The sequence below is a fragment of the Mytilus californianus genome, unplaced genomic scaffold (assembly GCF_021869535.1).
Source record: "Mytilus californianus isolate M0D057914Y unplaced genomic scaffold, xbMytCali1.0.p SCAF_1, whole genome shotgun sequence".
Taxonomy (NCBI): domain Eukaryota; kingdom Metazoa; phylum Mollusca; class Bivalvia; order Mytilida; family Mytilidae; genus Mytilus; species Mytilus californianus.
Window position 1 is genome coordinate 28,658,024 of NW_026262581.1, and position 18,919 is coordinate 28,676,942.

General features: G+C 31.5%; 2 protein-coding genes across 2 annotated transcripts in view; both read left to right on the forward strand.

The window, feature by feature from the left end:
• The first annotated feature begins 2,228 nt into the window (after positions 1-2,228).
• LOC127701338 (inhibitor of apoptosis protein-like) overlaps positions 2,229-18,919 on the forward strand; it is a 72,105-nt gene continuing 55,414 nt past the window's right edge. The window contains exon 1 of the mRNA XM_052205232.1: positions 2,229-2,256. The gene's annotated coding sequence lies outside the window, so the exon portion shown is untranslated. The remainder of the gene's footprint in view (positions 2,257-18,919) is intronic.
• Positions 4,558-11,343, forward strand: LOC127701155 (baculoviral IAP repeat-containing protein 3-like). Its single transcript, XM_052204975.1, has 5 exons — positions 4,558-5,852; positions 7,089-7,276; positions 7,846-7,981; positions 9,168-9,347; positions 10,404-11,343. Exons 1-5 carry the CDS (start codon positions 4,844-4,846, stop codon positions 10,601-10,603), a joined length of 1,713 nt encoding a protein of 570 aa, XP_052060935.1. The 5' UTR covers positions 4,558-4,843; the 3' UTR covers positions 10,604-11,343.

Sequence of the window (18,919 nt, forward strand, 5' to 3'; positions counted from 1 at the left end):
GACTTTAAGCAGCCAGCAATCCATCCACCAATCCTTTTAGTGATAAAGATATTACAACTTTTTATGGTAATCTCCGACCCAAAATTATTGAGAATTCCTTCTTCCTTATTGTTGCTTTTCTTTTTCTTTATGGTTATGGATAATGTTTCTTTGGCTCCTTCAATTTCTTACAGAGAACATTTCTCATTTGTATTCAATATTTGTCTTATTTTACTTAATTATTGCCATCTATCCTATTCGTGAATATTTTTTGTCAGGTTATGTTACTTCTATTTTAAAATTATTATTTGCATTGCCGTTTCAAGCTGATATACTACACAAAATGTCACCAAAATAACAATAAGAAGAAATTGTTCAAGATTGTGTACAAAATAAGTACATTATATTTGTTTTCTTTTGATTTACGGAAGTTGATAAACTTTAGGTTACTGACAACAAATAAGATAGACCTTGCCTTTGCTTCCTTATTTGTATAAGTGGCGAGCTGTTTATTTCCGCGTTTTCACTTTTGAATACAAAAACTTCATAAAATGCTTGAAACCTAAATGCAAAAACCACTTGGAAAAGGTCAATAGGAATCACGGATTAATACTTGTGGTCATGCATTTGTTTTTCCTTGCTTCGCCTGCTGGAAATGATCTAAATGGGCTAAAAGACAAAGTGAGTAGTTAGACTTATAATAGACAACGGTTGTTGAAAATTGGAAAGGGAGTCCATCACATGGAGGGGCATTACGTGTATAAATGTATTAAATCCAGAAGTCATTTAGTATCTTTAATAGTACTTGAACCATCCATGGCAGACATATTACACTGCAATACATCTGTACGAAATATTCATTTTGCTGAAATACAAAAATTAAAACTGTAAGTTATATATTGATCAATCAAAAAATAGAAATGTTCAATCTTGCTTGAAATACTTGAAAATAGTTTGAAGAGTCAAAATTCAAGCTCTGTCTGTGAGTTTACAATGCGGAAACGAAAATATTTGCAAGATCTAAAGGTGCAAAAGTATAGAACGGTGATTGACTCACTACCCAAATCCGAATTCGTAGAGCGAGTTTTGGTTTTAATCATTGTGCATGAGTTTTATAAAAAGTTGCACGAGGCAAACTAAAGTTAAGAATGTATTAACGAAAACAATTACAATTTTCCAAGTTGGAAAGAGACATAGCTCTAGAACAGTAAGTTACTCACTATCCAAATTTGAACTCTGTCTGTGTGTTTTGTTTCTAAGCATTGTGTGTGAGTTTCACAAAATTTGGATGAAGCAAATTTAAGTTAAAGTAAGGGACAAGGGACGGCCGGACGGACAAGTGTAACACGTAATGCCCTCTTCGCCTAGAGGCAGGGGCAAAAAAATATTTTTGAAAAAAGGACTTGCATCCAATATGTCTTATACCTCTAACGGAAATAAAAATATTAAGACAAAATAACAACGCGAAAGGAAAATAAAAACTCTAATTCACCTTCCTTTATGTTAAAAAAACTATGTTTATAAATTTTATCTGCGAGGATGTTCAGTCTGAATTCTAAATCAAAATTTTATATCAGGATTTATATTTTCCGCCTTTCGTTTGTTTGTCATTTGTTTAATTCCGTGGACAGCTTTATGAAAGTGCATTATGGTTCCCATATAGGGAGTTTCCCTTGTTTGATATCTTTTGAATGTAAATGGAATCCAACAGATTACTTTTATATTTAATAACATACATAACCATATCATTTCCGAGTAAGAGCAACATTATTGTTTTCATCCGGCATAGGACAATTTTGATGGGAGTAATCAATTTCAATTAAAACTAAGGAAAATATTTTGAAAATGTATATATTATATATCTTATAGTACATGACTTTTTTGTACTTTGATATATGATTAAAAATATTGCGGACATGGTATCATATTTTTTTCTATTCTCTAAGCCTATCAAAACTATCCTACTTGAGTATACAAGAAATCAATCTTGAACTTAATTAATATTTGATTCCTTAATTTGGAACATTGACATACGTATTTTCAACTAATGGCTATTTCGACAAAACTTGCAGTTTTTTTTGGCAGTGGGCATTTAATTTGTATCTTCAAAGTAGCAGCTCGAGAGTCGATTTCCAAAAGAATTGTCGTCCTTGCATATTTATCATATGACGAGTTATATTTAAAATTTAATTTAAATCGTTACAGTCATGTAACAGAGCGCGACTTTTAAATATCTCATGAATTTTGTAGAGGGATATTTTCATTTGTCATAGCAAGGTAAGTTACCTTTTTAAATAACAATTTATCTTTTTTAAAATTCGTTTCTATCGGAAATATTTAAAGTGAGGTTAGGTTTTTCATTAGTATGGTTGTTCATATATTTGTTAATATATCTGCCGTAACTTAGTTTGAATACATACATGACATTTGAATTGAAATATATGCGTGGTGTTCATGTATTTATTCGTAATCCGAGCATAACATTATGATTTCCGTATTTCTGTGATATTTAGAATGACTCAACTTATTATGCATTATGGCCAAAAATGATATGCATACTAATCTTTTGTCGGATATCTTTGATATGAACTATCATGTAAGAAGTCTAAGGTATTTTTCAACAAAATCAATGTTCTCATACTACCATCTGTTTAGAGAATTTACGACGTATAAAATATTTATGCAACTGATTGTCACAAGCCTGATTTTGTTACATTATTGGGTTGGAACGACTTTACAAACTGTAAATAAAAATGACTTGAACACTCCCGTTTCATTTCTTTGATGCATCTAATCATAGCTAAAATGGTAGTGTTTTTATTTACCTCCCACGTATAAGGTTAAGACAGAAGACACAAAGGGGGCAATCAAAAGTTTTAAGTCCCATGAAAATGACAACACCATGGCATAAAGACAACAATAACAAAACAATACACAGAAAAGTAAAGATTGAGCATTATGAATCCCATTAAGTATATATATCAGTCGTGAACTCAGGTATTCCGGAAGGGTTGTTCATGACATGCGAGTAAATATCTGGTGTTAAGTCTCATTCAGTAATATTACAATCGAGGAAAAGAGGAAGTCTTAGAGATTGTGGTTGCGACAAGTGGAGCTTATCCGTTGTCATCGGTCAACAAACCTCCTTAACCGATATAACCAAACGAACGTCAATGAGGGCTGTAGTTGTTTATAATTATGTTCTAAATTTATCGACGGAATTAAAGGAAGGTTTATGTTATAAATTATGTCAGTGCCGGATCAGTGACTATAATGAGCTGATGATACTTTGAAAGGTTATAGTCCAGCAGCTTAAATATCGACCCAGTACTTGATAATTAAAAAAAAACTATAAATTGTATGCATCAAAAGCGCTTTTCTAGATCTACCTTTATCAGGATCGCTCAAGGCCAAAAATTTGAAAGGCAAGGAAATATAATAATTACAACATGACTTTTTTGTGTTTAACTTTATGACCAAACTATAATTAAATCAAATGACAACTGAACTAAGGAAACAACCTTTTGATATGCTGGGAAAAAAGGGGGAGAAAGATTTTGAAAATTAATAACGTGAATAGGAAAACAACTGAAAATAAATAACTTTACACAAGATAGGATGAAAATGAATATTTTGCAACACGCAACGCAAGGAATCAAAAGAAGTCCCCATTCAAATGCATTGATCGTTCAAAAAAGGGGGTTCCAACACCCGGAACCCGCCCCCCCCCTTTTTGGATCCGCCACTGCAATACACAAATCTAGGACAATTGTTAATATATTTCTGTGTTATCAGCACCTTAAACATCTATGTATTTCATAATACATGTATACTGTTAACACAATAAAAAGTTCAATTGTATTAGGGAATATCAGTTCTAGTGGTATAAACATATAAAGTTAAGTCATTCAATAATGATAAAAATTATTGTTTTTTTTATTGTCATAATTTTATAATTGGACACAATTAATACAGTAACTTGTGACAAATACAAAATATGAACAATACACATGCCCTATCGCTTGTGATAAACACTCAATGGAAACTTGTAATCAACTATATTTAAATAAAAAAAAAAAGAAAAAAATAAGATTTACTTGTTTTTATTATTAGAGGTGATTTTTTTATTTTCCCAACTACAAAATTTAGTAAGATCAATTTTACAAAGTTAAATGTTGGAAAATACTGTTCTTGATATATATGACTTTCATATGATACTGTCAATGATGATTTAACCTTGTCTGAAGGTTGTCCTGAATAACTTTTGATCATCTTACAGACACTTTAAAATATTATACCATCGTATTTTTTTATACATTTTATATTGTTATAAACCCTGATTCCAAATGTTTTTTTTTTACCTATTGCATCAGTAACAAATGTATCCAATTTGTATTTTATTAAGAATGTATCACGTGCATAAGTTTACAGGGGATTCTCACATCTTGTGAATCAATTATTAAAAACGTCAACATACATTGTATTTCTTTTTGTCAAAGTATATTTTACATTTGTATGATGTCACTCATTTCCCTTTTCGCTATAAAATATGTTGCTGTCGTTGTGTAAGTTAAATTTAACATGTTTACTTTTAAAGAAAATCGAGTATATTGTAGAATGTTTTTGAATACACCGTATACGGATGAAAATGCAAATATATGTTTTTCTCAATGGGAAAAGTTTATTTTTGACTGATCGTGAAAGATGAAGTGAATGGGAATGACGAACACTACGTACATGTACAATTCTTTATAACGCTGCTTCAGAAGTGCTCAATTTGTAGTCTTTTTGGCGTATTATTGGTTGGAAGTGATTTTAAAGCATTCAAAATTTAAATGTCAAGATATGTCAAAAACAAAATTATATGGAAATCTGGACTTTTAAAGACGTTGCTTATCCATTTATAAGAATGTTACAACAGCATGGCTTCCAGGAATGTACATTCTTTCCCCCAGACGACAGCTCAGTTTGCAAAAATGACACAAAATCATTAAGAGATCCAATGGAATATGAAGGCAAAAGATTGTCAACTTTCGCAACATTTCCAGATATTCCTGGTCTTTATGCAACCAAACTTGCAGGAGCTGGTTTCTATTTTTTACAAAAAGACGACGAGGTTTGCTGCTTTAAATGCAGAATTACATATAAAAATTGGAACCCGCATGATTCGCCTATAAAGATTCACCAACAAATTTCTCCGCTTTGTGATTTTATCAAACATGTCGCCTCTAAATACATTGAACATTCACAACATATATCAGAAAGTATAGCAAACAATGGTACATGTGATATTTCTTACGTAAGAACTGAATGTGATCAAACATCGCACGACAAAAATAAACTGCCGGTTAATAGTAACAATCCTCAACAGAGCTTACATATACTCAATGGTGGAACAGTTTCTCAAAGAATTCAGGCAAACTCAATTAATCAAAATTCAAATAACTTCAGATGGAATGTTCCAAATACTTATGGTGGACGTGTTCCAACTAATCCTTGTCTTGTAAATCAAAGTCTAAACAATACTACAGACAATGTTTCTAACACTGATATTACCAGGACAGAATCTTACCAAATATCCAACAATTACTCAACTAATGATACTAACAGCTTGATTCCAATTTCACACACTGATTTAGAGACTTTAAATAGAAATGCAAGCACACCAAACAACCAATATTCAGGTCAAATAACTACCACTGATAGATCTAGCAAAGCACCAGTTAAACAACCGATGATGGGGATATGTGTTGATAACCCAAAGTATCCAAAATACGCGATCAGAGGATCTAGACTGGACTCGTTTAAATATTGGCCAACATATTTGACACAGTCACCAGACGAAATGGCAACCGCTGGATTCTTTTTCACAGGTAGAACTCTTCTTTTTTTAAATAAAATAGTAAAATATGTCGGTATCATTTTCGAGTTTTATAAATATAGAATATCAAAATGGATTAAAAAAATTAACAGTATCTTGACCCGAGAACACAGTTATTTCGTATTGCATTTCTTTAAGACAACAAATGAAAACTATAATAAAAAAAAAAAAAAAAAACACACCTGCGATTTCAATAATAATTTTAAAGTGTGGTGTACTGCTTTTGGGACAAATTATATCAAAATTATAGACAATGTTATCAGTTCTAACTCAAGATATGTACAATTTTATGTTAAGGGGTCTTGAATTCTTTCTTCAGTCCAGTACTGGCTAGGGGAAAATACGGATTTTGTTTGTTATTATTGCTGTTACAAAATATTAGAAATTATTTTAAATTAAGAAATGTATCTCCCTCATGCAAAGCTCTGGTTCCTTGTCCGGCTTTGGCTATACCTTGTGTATCTTTTTAGATTATAGCTTCTCATCTTTTTAATAAGCTTTTGATTTTCAAATATTTTGGCCTCGACCATTACTGAAGAGACATTTATTGTCGAAATGCGCATCTGGTGCAGAAAAATTGACACCATGAATGCTGTTACTACCGATTGGTCGATGCCTCTGCTGTTGGATTGTTAGTCCCCGTGGGTATATACCAGCCCAGTATTCAATACTTCGGTACTGGCATGAAAATACGATTGTTTTCATTAAAACAAATTTCTGTTACAAAATGTTAGAAATTATTTTAAATTAAGGAATGTATCTCCTTCGATTCATGCAAAGCTCGGATTCCTTGTCCGGCTTTGGCTATACTTTTTGTACCTTTTTTAGCTCTTCTTCTTTTTAATAAGCTTTTGATTTTCAAATATTTTGGCCTCGAACATTACTGAACATAAAGAAATAAATTTGCAAAGGATATGAAAAAAAAATGCCAAGTAATACACTGTCAACACTAGGGACTATGTCTCCGTTAACCGCTAGATAAAGTAATTTATATTAAAGCTGGAAAATCCGTTGGTAAAAATTAATGGGTCGCTTGCGATTATAAAAGAGAAAAAAACTCACACAATCGAAATTTAAGAATAAATTGTAACACATATGATAAAACAATCAGGATTCATAGTAAGTTACGAATTTAGCGTTGTCAGTTTACTTTCGACTAATGAGTTTGAATGTCCCATTGGTACCTTTCGCCTCTCTTTTTCATATCATTGACATTTGTATGTTCAAGGTAATGATGATCATTGTCGCTGCTTTTTCTGTGGAGGAGGATTAAAAAACTGGGAACCAGGAGATGAGCCTTGGGTAGAACATGCTCGCTGGTACCAGAAGTGTGATTTTGTTCGACAATGTAAAGGCGATAGTTTTATAGGAGATGTTCAAACAAACAAATATATGCCGACTGAAATTGTGAAAAAGGTAATTTTACAAATTTTATTTGTTACAACGCAAATAAGTAAATTAAGCGACTCTCTTAAAGTATTAATGTATATGTCTGTACCCTAAATATCGCTGGAGAATATACAATATGGTCATGTGTCGTCTTGTTCCGAACAGCAGTAAACCCTTGCCAAAGTGAAGCGTCCGTTTGGCTGTGTGGGATGTATACATACAAATTTCCCGTCCTTCATCCCGGACGGCCCTTATTACAGAATCTACCTATTGTTTTTTATTGTTGACTTGTTTTCGTCCTGAACATCCGTGAAATATTTGCCACTGGACATAAGAAAACTACAATATCAATGATACTACTTTGTATGTCTGCAAATCAAAATTATAGGATGAGGTGCGTTTTATTTGTACGTTCAACTTTATTCAAGCTGTGACAGGTTATACAGAACACACACAAATACATGTGCAGTACATTAGATACAACTTTACACAAGCGGGTACAGACAGCACTTTAATCAAGTGTAGGCAAGTCAAGTTAATAATTGTGCATTGTGATATTTGACCAATGTGTACCACATTTATTTGTAAAATTACAGAGTAAGCTTCCAAGTTCAAAAAGGCCATTGGGTGAATTTAAGAACATTCCTGCAGTTAGATCTGTAACAGAGTTTGGATATGATGAAAAGTTAGTTAAAGAAGCTTACGAAACCCTTCAAAAAGCAGGAAAATCAGGTATGTATTACTACTGATAGAAATTTAAAGAGGACAGTTTTACTGACATGTTCAATTCATATAGTTCCGGTTTTGTTATCATAAGAAAATAGATTAAAATGCAGGAATACAGAGTAAAGAAATATTTGTTATTCCTCAAGTTTTTTCTCATATATATGTTCATGATGGCACAAAAATTACTCTGCTAGTTTGTAAGTGATACTTTCTCATGGAATTAATTGCAGTCTTCTAAAAGAGTATGGATTCAGTGGTCAAAATAATCAATTCAATACGAACAAGTTTAGTTATCAATGTCAATGTTTGTTTTTTTATTTTTTTTCATGTTTCGGAAGTACAGTTCTATTCTTTAAGGTACAATGTTCTAGTGTCACAAAGTCTAAAATTTACTGATAAACGCGGAAAACGCTAATCTCGTACGAATGTTAGTATGGTCAAAGTCTTAGAATGTTGAGGTTTGTATTGTTATAGATCATACTGACTGTCATTCAATAAGTTGTCATTGGGAGTAAAGTAGCTATAGGTTATTGCAAAACACAACTTCAAAATTTATAAATACACAAACGGTGTGCCTCTTAAAAAGTATATAAATAGCTTTTTTAAGTGTCTTATTTAATTTTCAGTTAGCTCGGTCATTGACAAAGGGTTGATGTATACTTAAAACATTTCGCTTTTCCAAAAATCTAATGCATTTAGGGTAACAAAATATTCTAAAACGTACACCAAACTGTTTTGATTAGTTAAAAACGTGATATGGCCACTCCAAATCGATTCATAGGTTTTTTTTACAAAACTGCTGTCTTCAATTTCGGAAATTTATATTATATATAATATATATTAAAGTCCAACGAACAAGTATTCAATTTACAGTGCCCTAAACAATGGGGTACGGGCATTGAAATACCAGTTGCACTTTAGATTCCGAAAAAGCTAACTTTTTTATATTTTATTTACAAACATCTTTAGCGAATACACAAGTATATCGTTTCATTCTTATCTTTATCGTTTCTATGTATTATATGTTCATAAGTTTTCTACACCAAAATCTGCATACACCTATCCGGGTCCTATGGTGGATCTGTGTCACGTTTATTCAGATTAACTGAATGATGATAACATTATTTTTTTTGATAATAATAATGAATATAATTCCAGTCTCAAATCTATGTTTTAATGACCTGTCTTGTAGATATCACGATTACCGGGCTCCTTGAAGCTGTTTTCAATTTAGAGGAAAATTCGAAACATACCCAAGAAAATTCAAATTATAACCAACAGCAAATGGAAAACTCGCAATCAGCAATAGAATCTGCTAAAAGTATAGCAAAGCAAATTACAAACGAAACAACAAGCGATTCAGAGCCAGAATGTATGTATTTCCACTATTATATGCAAATATTTGTTTTAATGGAAAAATTGCAATGTAAAATTAAGAAGATGTTTAATGATTGTTAATGAGACGACTCTCCACCAGCGACCAAATGACAAAAGAGGTTAACAACTTTAGGTCACAGTACGGCCTTCAGCAATGACCAAACCCATTCCGTATAGCAAGCTATAATAGCCTAGAACTGACAAATGTAATACTGTGTAAAAATTCAAACGAGAAAACCTACGTCCTGATTTATGTATAAATCAAAAGACAAAAACAAATGTCCATACACGTATGTATATTGTATGGATAATTTTAACCCATTTCAGACATTAATGATCGTGTGTTTTCCTTTAGAATTTGTTTTGTTTTGTTTTGTGATATAGACTTGTTGTATAACTGGCCTTTAGATTCATATAAATGTTATGTATGGAATCGGCAGCAGAACCAATCAACAAAGTATGATATTACAGTATTATAAATGTATTGCCCATATATGGCCAAACTGATTCGGGAATAACGATGTCGTTTATCATCGAGTTAGACTCGAGTGCACGTTAATATGCAAGTTGAAGTTCGAGGGAAAGGTAGTTTTGAAGTGAAACTTTTGAGTTCATATTCGAGTTTGAGCTATAAATTTGGAACTAACAGACAAGTTTGAGTTCGAGTTCGAGCTTGTGTTCGAGTTGAAGTTCAATCTACAGTTTAATATCGAGTTAAACGTTGACGTTTGTTTAATATTTATACTAGTAACTCTCACCACGCTCTAATTTCAAATCCGACTATAAACTTAAACTCTGAACTCGAATATTTAAACACGATTTTTGTATACTAACTTGAAATATTCTCGATATTATATTCGAACTTCAATTCAAACTGAACACTCGAACTAAAACTCGAAATGATAACTTAATGCTTAGCCACTTTCCAACAATCAAACATACCGAAAACTGTTTTGTTTCAAATTTAAAGTATTTTTTTCGAGAGGATACTTAATGGGTTGCTTAAACAAATGGAATGAATACATTTTAAATTAAATTTTATTAATTCCAGTGTCAGTGAGAAGTCTTGAAGAAGAAAATCAGAACTTGAAAGATCAGCAGACTTGTAAAATATGCTTGGACGAACCAATTGCAATTGTGTTTCTTCCTTGTGGTCATTTAGCTGCTTGTGGTAGATGTGCGCCTGCGCTGAGAAGATGTCCAATATGTAGAGCATTCATCAAAGGATCAGTAAAAGCCATAATGTGCTAATGTCTTTAAAATGTATAGAAATGACAAAAATTCACAAAATAAATCTTACAATATACATGTATACTGTAAGTTATACAGTTAGCAAGATCACGACGTAAACAAATTTAAGACCAGTTCTGCGAGTTCTTCGTGACGCTTAGACTATATGATGCAACGACTTGACTGTGTGGTGAGCATTTTCCGTTTGGCTATGCAGTATGGATCGATACAAAGCAACGTACGAGAGATGCATACTATATTAGTTTACTGGTAATAACACGCGTGTCGTTCCAGTACTATAATCAATAATACTTTTTTCGACACTATTTTGTTAAATACAACTTCCAAATTTTGTGATTATAAAGGGCATCAACCAAACTGTTTGGTGAATAAAACGTGAATGTCTGGACCGTCATTGTTTTTTCATCGGCTGAGATCGACATTGAGTGAGTTGTCGTTTTGTATAATCCGAATATATTATTTTCTCTAACCAAAATTCAGAACAGAAGCTTGTTTTATATTTGATTAAAGGACAATTTCAACACGAAAGATCGAATTCCTTATGAGTTTTGGTAGAATGTGTTTGTATATATATTCGGTATAAGAGTAACCGAAATAGATTTAAATATACCTCTATTTGATATCATTGTTGACTACATACATAAATATTATGACAAAAATAAACTAATATATCATGTACATTGTATTTATTTTAAAATTGTCTATTTGAAACGAAAAGATTGAATATTGCTTATTACTAATTACAATTGTTTGCTTATTTTTAATGACCATTTCCAACAAGATACATCGAACGATTATTTAGTTTGTGATAGTTTCCAAACCAAAAATCGAATGATCTTAGACTATAGGTTATTTTCAGAACGTTTATCCAAAAAAACCCAAGAAAACGCCTTGGTTTTTTTTACCAATAACAACTCATTTCATGAAACACAGAATGACGAAATGTCCGCGTCTTGTTTTTGAGATATAAGCTTTTGAAAATGTTGCTTGAAATGATTCTCTCTATATTTTTATAAATTTAACATTGGAACCTTTTTTCTTTCAAAAACTATGAAAACAAAGGATTTTAACTAGATTTCCAATATGGCGTTTTAAAATATATGTTCTAAAATTATGTAGAGAAATCAAGGTTAAGAGGACAGAATTTGAAAAACAGAGCATTCCGAATTAACATCTGACAAGCACGACGGAAAATCCGTATTATTTATCTTACGATTTCACACTACTGTCGACTGATTTTGCAAACAATTATAGATCTCAACGTCTGTTAGAATAATTATTAATAAAGAATGAGTTTAAAATTCTAAATTTGGAATCTGATGATTTCAAAAAAACTAATAAAAATCTATTTTTGTTGGCGTAATGTTGTCTTTTAAAACATTTTGTTTGTTTGTTTGTTTTTCGTTTCTTTTTTTCTTCTTTATTTGATTAATATATGTTTTTGATACAAATTATTTTATTATATAAATTAACAATACAAGTTAATCTTTCATTCATCCTATCATTTATTATAAACAAAGTGCTCGAAATGGATTTCATGAACTTTAAAATCACGATTGTTGCTAAGATTTGCAAAACAAAACATGATACAATATAAAAAATTCAAAATATGAATAAAGAATAGGCAAATATGGACAGTATATAAGTACATAGTGATGATTGATTTCTCCATAGACAACGACTTCCATAGATGCATGCATGTACATTTGACCATGGAAGTATTATATTGACGTCAATATAATACTTCCATGATGTGACCTTAATATTCCAAAACTTTGGTGGGAATTTTCAGATAGCTATTCAGATACGCATGTTAATTTCAAATACAGGATGTTTACAGGCAACAAAGTAAATATTGAAAACACGCGTTGAATTATGCATTTTAACCTCTTTTGTACACTTCAATATAAAACCATATCACACGGAACCATGTGTGTCTATACATCCCAACAACCATCATCAAAATGGTTGTCGTTCGTCGTTTATACCATCTTCATTGTTGCTTCCCGTCATCGTTTCTACCATAAGGAATATCGACAATTACCTTATCTTTCTAGAAGTATTTCAATCCGGCAGTGATCATTTCGTGTGTTGCTATGTAGAGCTACTTTTCCGTGTTAAAAAAAATATAAACACACTGAAAACTAATTAAGGAATTGATAAACAGTAAGATTTAAAAGACAAATATAGAGCAGCAGTAGAGGCAAAACGTAATGTCTATAAGGAAATTTTAAAAAGTAGAAACCGAAACATTTCAATGTCTAAGGACGGATGTTGATACATAAACATTGAATATGTAATCTTAGTAATGTACAAAACTTGAAAAGCGGACAGATTTTCTACAAATAAATACATTTTAAGGTGGTACCTAACACTACAGAGATAACTCTGTAAAAATCAGGTAAACGTTTTAATAACGTTGTATTGTAAAGGAAATATTAAGCTTCTCAATGATCAAAATTAGTGTTTGTCAAACTGCTATATAACCAATGAAATTTTTCTGATAAAGTGGTTGGTTCAAATTTTTTTAAATTTTTATATTTTTGTCAAAGGGTCAAAGTAAACATTTTGTCAAAATTTTATGAAAATTAAACGAGCCAAATTAATATTAGTCAAGGTGTTGGGTACCACCTTAAGATAGAAACCGAAATGGATCAAGATTTAAGGAAGGATGCTGGTACATAAACATTGAATATGTAATCTTAGTAATATACAAAACTTTAGACAGAGGACATATTTTCCACCCTTTGTAACAGTGAAATTTTTACCAATTACTAAACAGATATTAATACATATACATGTAGGACTTAAATACTTGCTATACAATTTAACAAAACTGAAAAATATGCAATTTGATTTCAGTAAGTTTTAGCATTTTAGCAAACACGTTTTCTTGTTTTTCTTTTTTTAAGTTTTTTAAAAAGACGTTAGTTGACAAATTTAAAAAAAAAAGTATGTTATTTCCTGTTTTGTAGATTAACAATTATGTCTAAAGTTACTATAAACAGGAAATTCAACGTAATAATTACATTTCCTAATTTTATTATTGTCATTTTGATAATTTATTCAAGATAAAATTGAGAATGGAAATGAGGAATGTGTCAAAGAGACAACAACCCAACCAAAGAGCATAAAACAGACCAAGGCCACAATTGGTCTTCAAAACAGCAAGACGTCTCGCAACCGGAGGCAGGCTTCAGCTGGACTCTTAACAAAAATATGTACTAGTTCAGTAAAAATGAACGTCACACTAAATTCCGAAACATATAAATGAACTAAAATAAAAGAAAATTATACAAGACTAACAAAGGCCAGAGGCTCCTGACTAGGGACAGGCGCAAAAATGCAACACGCATACATGTAGTAAAACATGTTTTGTGAGATCTCAACACTCCATCTTTACCTCTAGCCAATGTAAAATAAACAAACACGCAGCAATACGAACAGTAAAACTCATTTTTAAAGAAGTCCGAATCCGATGCCAGAATAGATAACAGAAGAAACTAAGCAAAATGACAATGATACATAAATTAACAAAACAGTTACTGACATGCCAGCTCCAGACCTCAATTGAACTGATTGATAGATTATGTCTTCTTCAATTGAAAATGCAGCACAATCCCTCCCGTAAGGGATTTAGTATCATTTCATCATAAAATATATGAGAAGAACATAACCTGTATCATGCCAACAACTGGTTTTAGAATAAATGCGTTTATTTCCGATGGAAACACCCTATGGGTGATCGAATCAATATTATTTCCAAAATATGCCATCTTCAATGACCTGACAACAGTATCGCAACTATATCCCTTCTGGATAAGTCTGTTTGAAGGTTTGGTTAGCTTTTGAGGTGAATGATGACATTTCTGTTCTTTGTATAGAATTTTACCATAACAGATTTGATGTGAAATACCTGAACATATAAGATGTCTGCATGTTGACTTATATTTACGAATGATGTCCTTTTACCGATGATAAAATGTTAGTGAATGTTTTGACTAACTACCTAAACTGTTAATTATAATAAACTAGGGGAACAGTACAGTACATTATCATTACCATTACTGCAAACTTCTTTTAAAATATTCATTTTGAGTTAAAATATAAACATCTTGTGCTAACTTTAATGATGACACGCTGAAAGTACAGGTCACTAAATGAAAAAGAAGGACACTGACTTAATTAATTGTATAAGGTCCAATGTTCGGGTTGAAACACAATTCATAGAACTTTTATGAGTTCTTAAATTTCTATAAACAGTAGATTTTTTAATTTGTGTACTACATAATTTATAATACATGTTGCCATTTACTCCGAAATATAATTAAAAGTAAATACATAAAATTATGTTAGGTCAATAACTTTTTCTAAGGATCGTTTAAACTTCAACTTTAACTATTATGAATGTTTTGAATTTCACCTTAAATATATGACAATAACCTTTGACCTCCAATTGGTGTCGTGCGCTCTAAAATGAAATGCAGAATAATTTTATATTCAAACATGATGTGATCTGCATTTATTGACTTTGACACCGGGGACAGCACTCAAAGCTCAAATATATGAATCGTCAATTGTGTCGCCTGTCTCTCAATGGACATAAGCAGAAAAGTTGTGATTTCTGAAGAAACCAAAACATTACTCGGATAAAAAAATACACAGGCAGGTGCATAACTTTTTTCATGCCCTGAACAAGAAACTGCGTTTTTTTTTCCCTTCAATTTTGTAAAATCTATTTGAAAGAGTTGTTGATTTACAGTAAGATATAAGAAAAATGGCACTGTCATTTTTTTTTTTTTTTTTTGGTATGGGAAATTGCAATTTGGTATGACAATAAGAAGATGTAGTATGATTGCCAATGAGACAACTATCCACCAGAAACAAAATGACGTGGATCGATGTAAGCACTTAGTCAACAATAATAAAAACCCAAATGGCATACGCTGAAAAATGGATTGTGCATTAAAAAATGTGAAACATTTCAAACAAGAAAACCACTGCCCTAATTTATATGCTGTAACAATAAACGAAACCAAATATGACATACAGCTACCAACAAAAACCACTGGAAAAAAGGCTCCCGGCATGGAACAGGCACATAAAAATGTGGAGTTTAAATATGTTTTTAGAGCTACGTGTAGTTCATCCCCTTACTCTCGACATTAGTGTAGAAACATTAATTGGAACTGATTAGACACACTAAATCGTCACAAATTTGTCAAGTAGTTTGTCAAAGTACAAGATTGACACTGTGACCCGGATGACAACCGTTACGTAAGACGACAGAAGTCAAATAAAATACATTTGATTCGAAAAAACGAAGTTTTTGGCAAAAAAAAAATGACAGGCACTGCTCTTGAATTTCATCCATGCAAATCACATTTTGATGTTAGTATACAACATAGGAATGTTACATCTTAGACTAGTCATCCTGTTTGATGGAAACAGTATAAAGATACATAAAAAGCCTAATTGCTACGAGTCTAGTCTGGGGTTTTCCGCAAAATTAAATGGGTTTCTTTTCAATCCTTAAAAAGGAGTCAACATAGACTCAGGAACTTTCATAATTACCGACATTACAAACTGACGTTCTACATAAATTCAGATTCCTTTATTGTAGTTTATCAGGTTATAGTTCATGTATTATCACAGTTGTAGTGGAAATAAATATTACGCAAGTCCTCACTAAAAGGAAAAGACCATAAACAAAATTATAATCAATTCAAGCTTACTGAATGATAGTACTTTGGTGCTCATTCTCATCCCATCCTGTTAGAGAATCTATCAATGTGTGAATAATTCAGGTAGATTATGCGGAATATTGATCATCTATACTGAAATTAAAGAACTTCGGGTGACTATTTGGGAATTTTTATTCGTATGCGTCATTAATGCTCACAATGACATAACCTCACATTTCCTTTAATTCATACATATATATATATGTATACAATATACAATAAAACAAAATTATGAATTATATTTTACAAAAACTTTAATTGTTCAACTCGTTGAACATACATTTGTAGTATGGGTTTTATGAGGTGAAAAAGACTTCGAATCGATAAGTATATCGATTGCTTTACAATCAAATGCATGAAAAAATAATTGGATTCAGATTAAGATTTTAGATATCTAATTTTATCATTGAATCATAAAACTGTTGTGGGATGCAAAAACTTAAGACTGAGCTTTTTACTATTAACTAATTGGAAAGGATTAAAAGTTCACTAATGTATATAACGATAAAAATGTAAATATAATAGACAATGACATACTTCTTTTTGTTATGTATTGTTCTTATATATCGTTCCGTCACTCCAATGTCAAAGATTAGGAGAGCGTTGTGCAGTCACAAACATGTTTGACTCCACAGCATTTTAAATGTGGATAACATAATGGTTTTGTTAAAATTAGGCCGTTAATTTTCTCAATTGATTAGTATTTTTAATGTCTGGGACTTTTATAGCCGACTAAATGGTATTGGTTTTCCTCATTGCCGAAAGCTTGCCTGTAATTGTTTACATCCACTTTATTTAAACTTTGGTGGATATTTGTCTCATTGGCAATCATATCACATCTCTTTCTTTTTATAACAGTCAATACCTCGTATATCTAAGTCTGAAGACTGTTTTTGTTTGCTGTCTGTTTTACTTATTATTCTTTTGTTGTTGGTTGCGGTCTGTCATACTTGTGATTTGATTGTTGTTGGTTTGCTGTCTGTCATATATTTTATTCGTTTATAATGGTGTGTTACTGTCTGCCTTGATTGTTGTTCGTTTTTTGTTGTCTGCTGTCTGCCATACGTGTTATTCGTTTATAATGGTTGGTTGCTGTCTGTCATAATTGTTATTCATGTGTTGTTAGTTAGTGTTTGTCATACTTATTATTTGTTTATTGTTGGTTGCCTTTTGTCATACTTGTTATTTGATTGTTGTTTGGTATGCTGTCTGTAATACTTGTTATTTGTTTAAAATTGTTGGTTGCCTTTTGTCATACTTGTTATTTGATTGTTGTTGGTTTGCTGTCTGTAATACTTGTTATTTGTTTAAAATTGTTGGTTGCCTTTTGTCATACTTGTTATTTGATTGTTGTTGGTTTGCTGTCTGTAACACTTGATATTTGTTTAAAATTGTTGGTTGCCTTTTGTCATACTTGTTATTTGATTGTTGTTGGTTTGCTGTCTGTAATACTTGTTATTTGTTTAAAATTGTTGGTTGCCTTTTGTCATACTTGTTATTTGATTGTTGTTAGGTGTGTTGTCTGTAATACTTGTTTTTGTTTAAAATTGTTGGTTGCCTTTTGTCATACTTGTTATTTGATTGTAACATATATCCATTATTACAGTTATTACTGGTACAACTTTACTTGAAGCCATATTCGAGATGGAGGAAAAAACAACCAAGGATCGGTCTAATGATACTCTGAAAATAGGACAAGCAGAACAAACAGAACAAATTGGTCGCAATGAAATACCAATTGAGAAACAGGAAACCACAGTAGACCTAGAACTTGAATGTAAATACATATTTTATTATATATGCTCAGTATAAAATTACTTAATTCGTTATTCCTGGTCTGTTCTAAAGAAAGACTTGCGTTACCATTTTTGATGATTCCAAATTCAATGAAAACCTTATATAACCCTTTACAAAGTAACATAATCTATATAATTCCACACCGTGTTATCAATATCAACTTCTATATATATGTTACACTCTCAAACCGGAACCAACTGCAGCTTTGATTTTAATAGTAACACTATATTGTTTTTTTTTTTCAGTATCAATCAGAAGTTTGGAGGAAGAAAATCAGAACCTGAAAGATCAACAGACTTGTAAAATATGCCTCGACAAACCAATTTCTATTGTTTTCCTCCCATGTGGACATATGGCGTTGTGCGCAAACTGCGCGCCAGCTCTAAGAAGATGCCCTATATGCCGGGTGTTTATCAAGGGAACTGTCAAAGCTATAATGTGTTGATATATAAAGTAATTACCAATAAAGGACAATAAAGTTTAAAATATTTTAACAGCTTTTAAATTTGTGTTTGAAAAAAAACTGAAAGTGCAGATACTTCGATAATTTTTTTTTTAATTTTTTAACAACATTATATTTTTATTCATCAAATCTTGCTTAAACCATCAAGATTCCAAGCTTCTCTTGGCGTACCCTGTAACACTCCACTGACTACCCAGGGAATAATCAACTGATTAGATTTATTGACATATACATTTTGATAACACTACTAAAAAATTAGTCATTTTTAATGTTCCTTTTAATTGTTAGTAACATTGGACTTGCTACCTTATG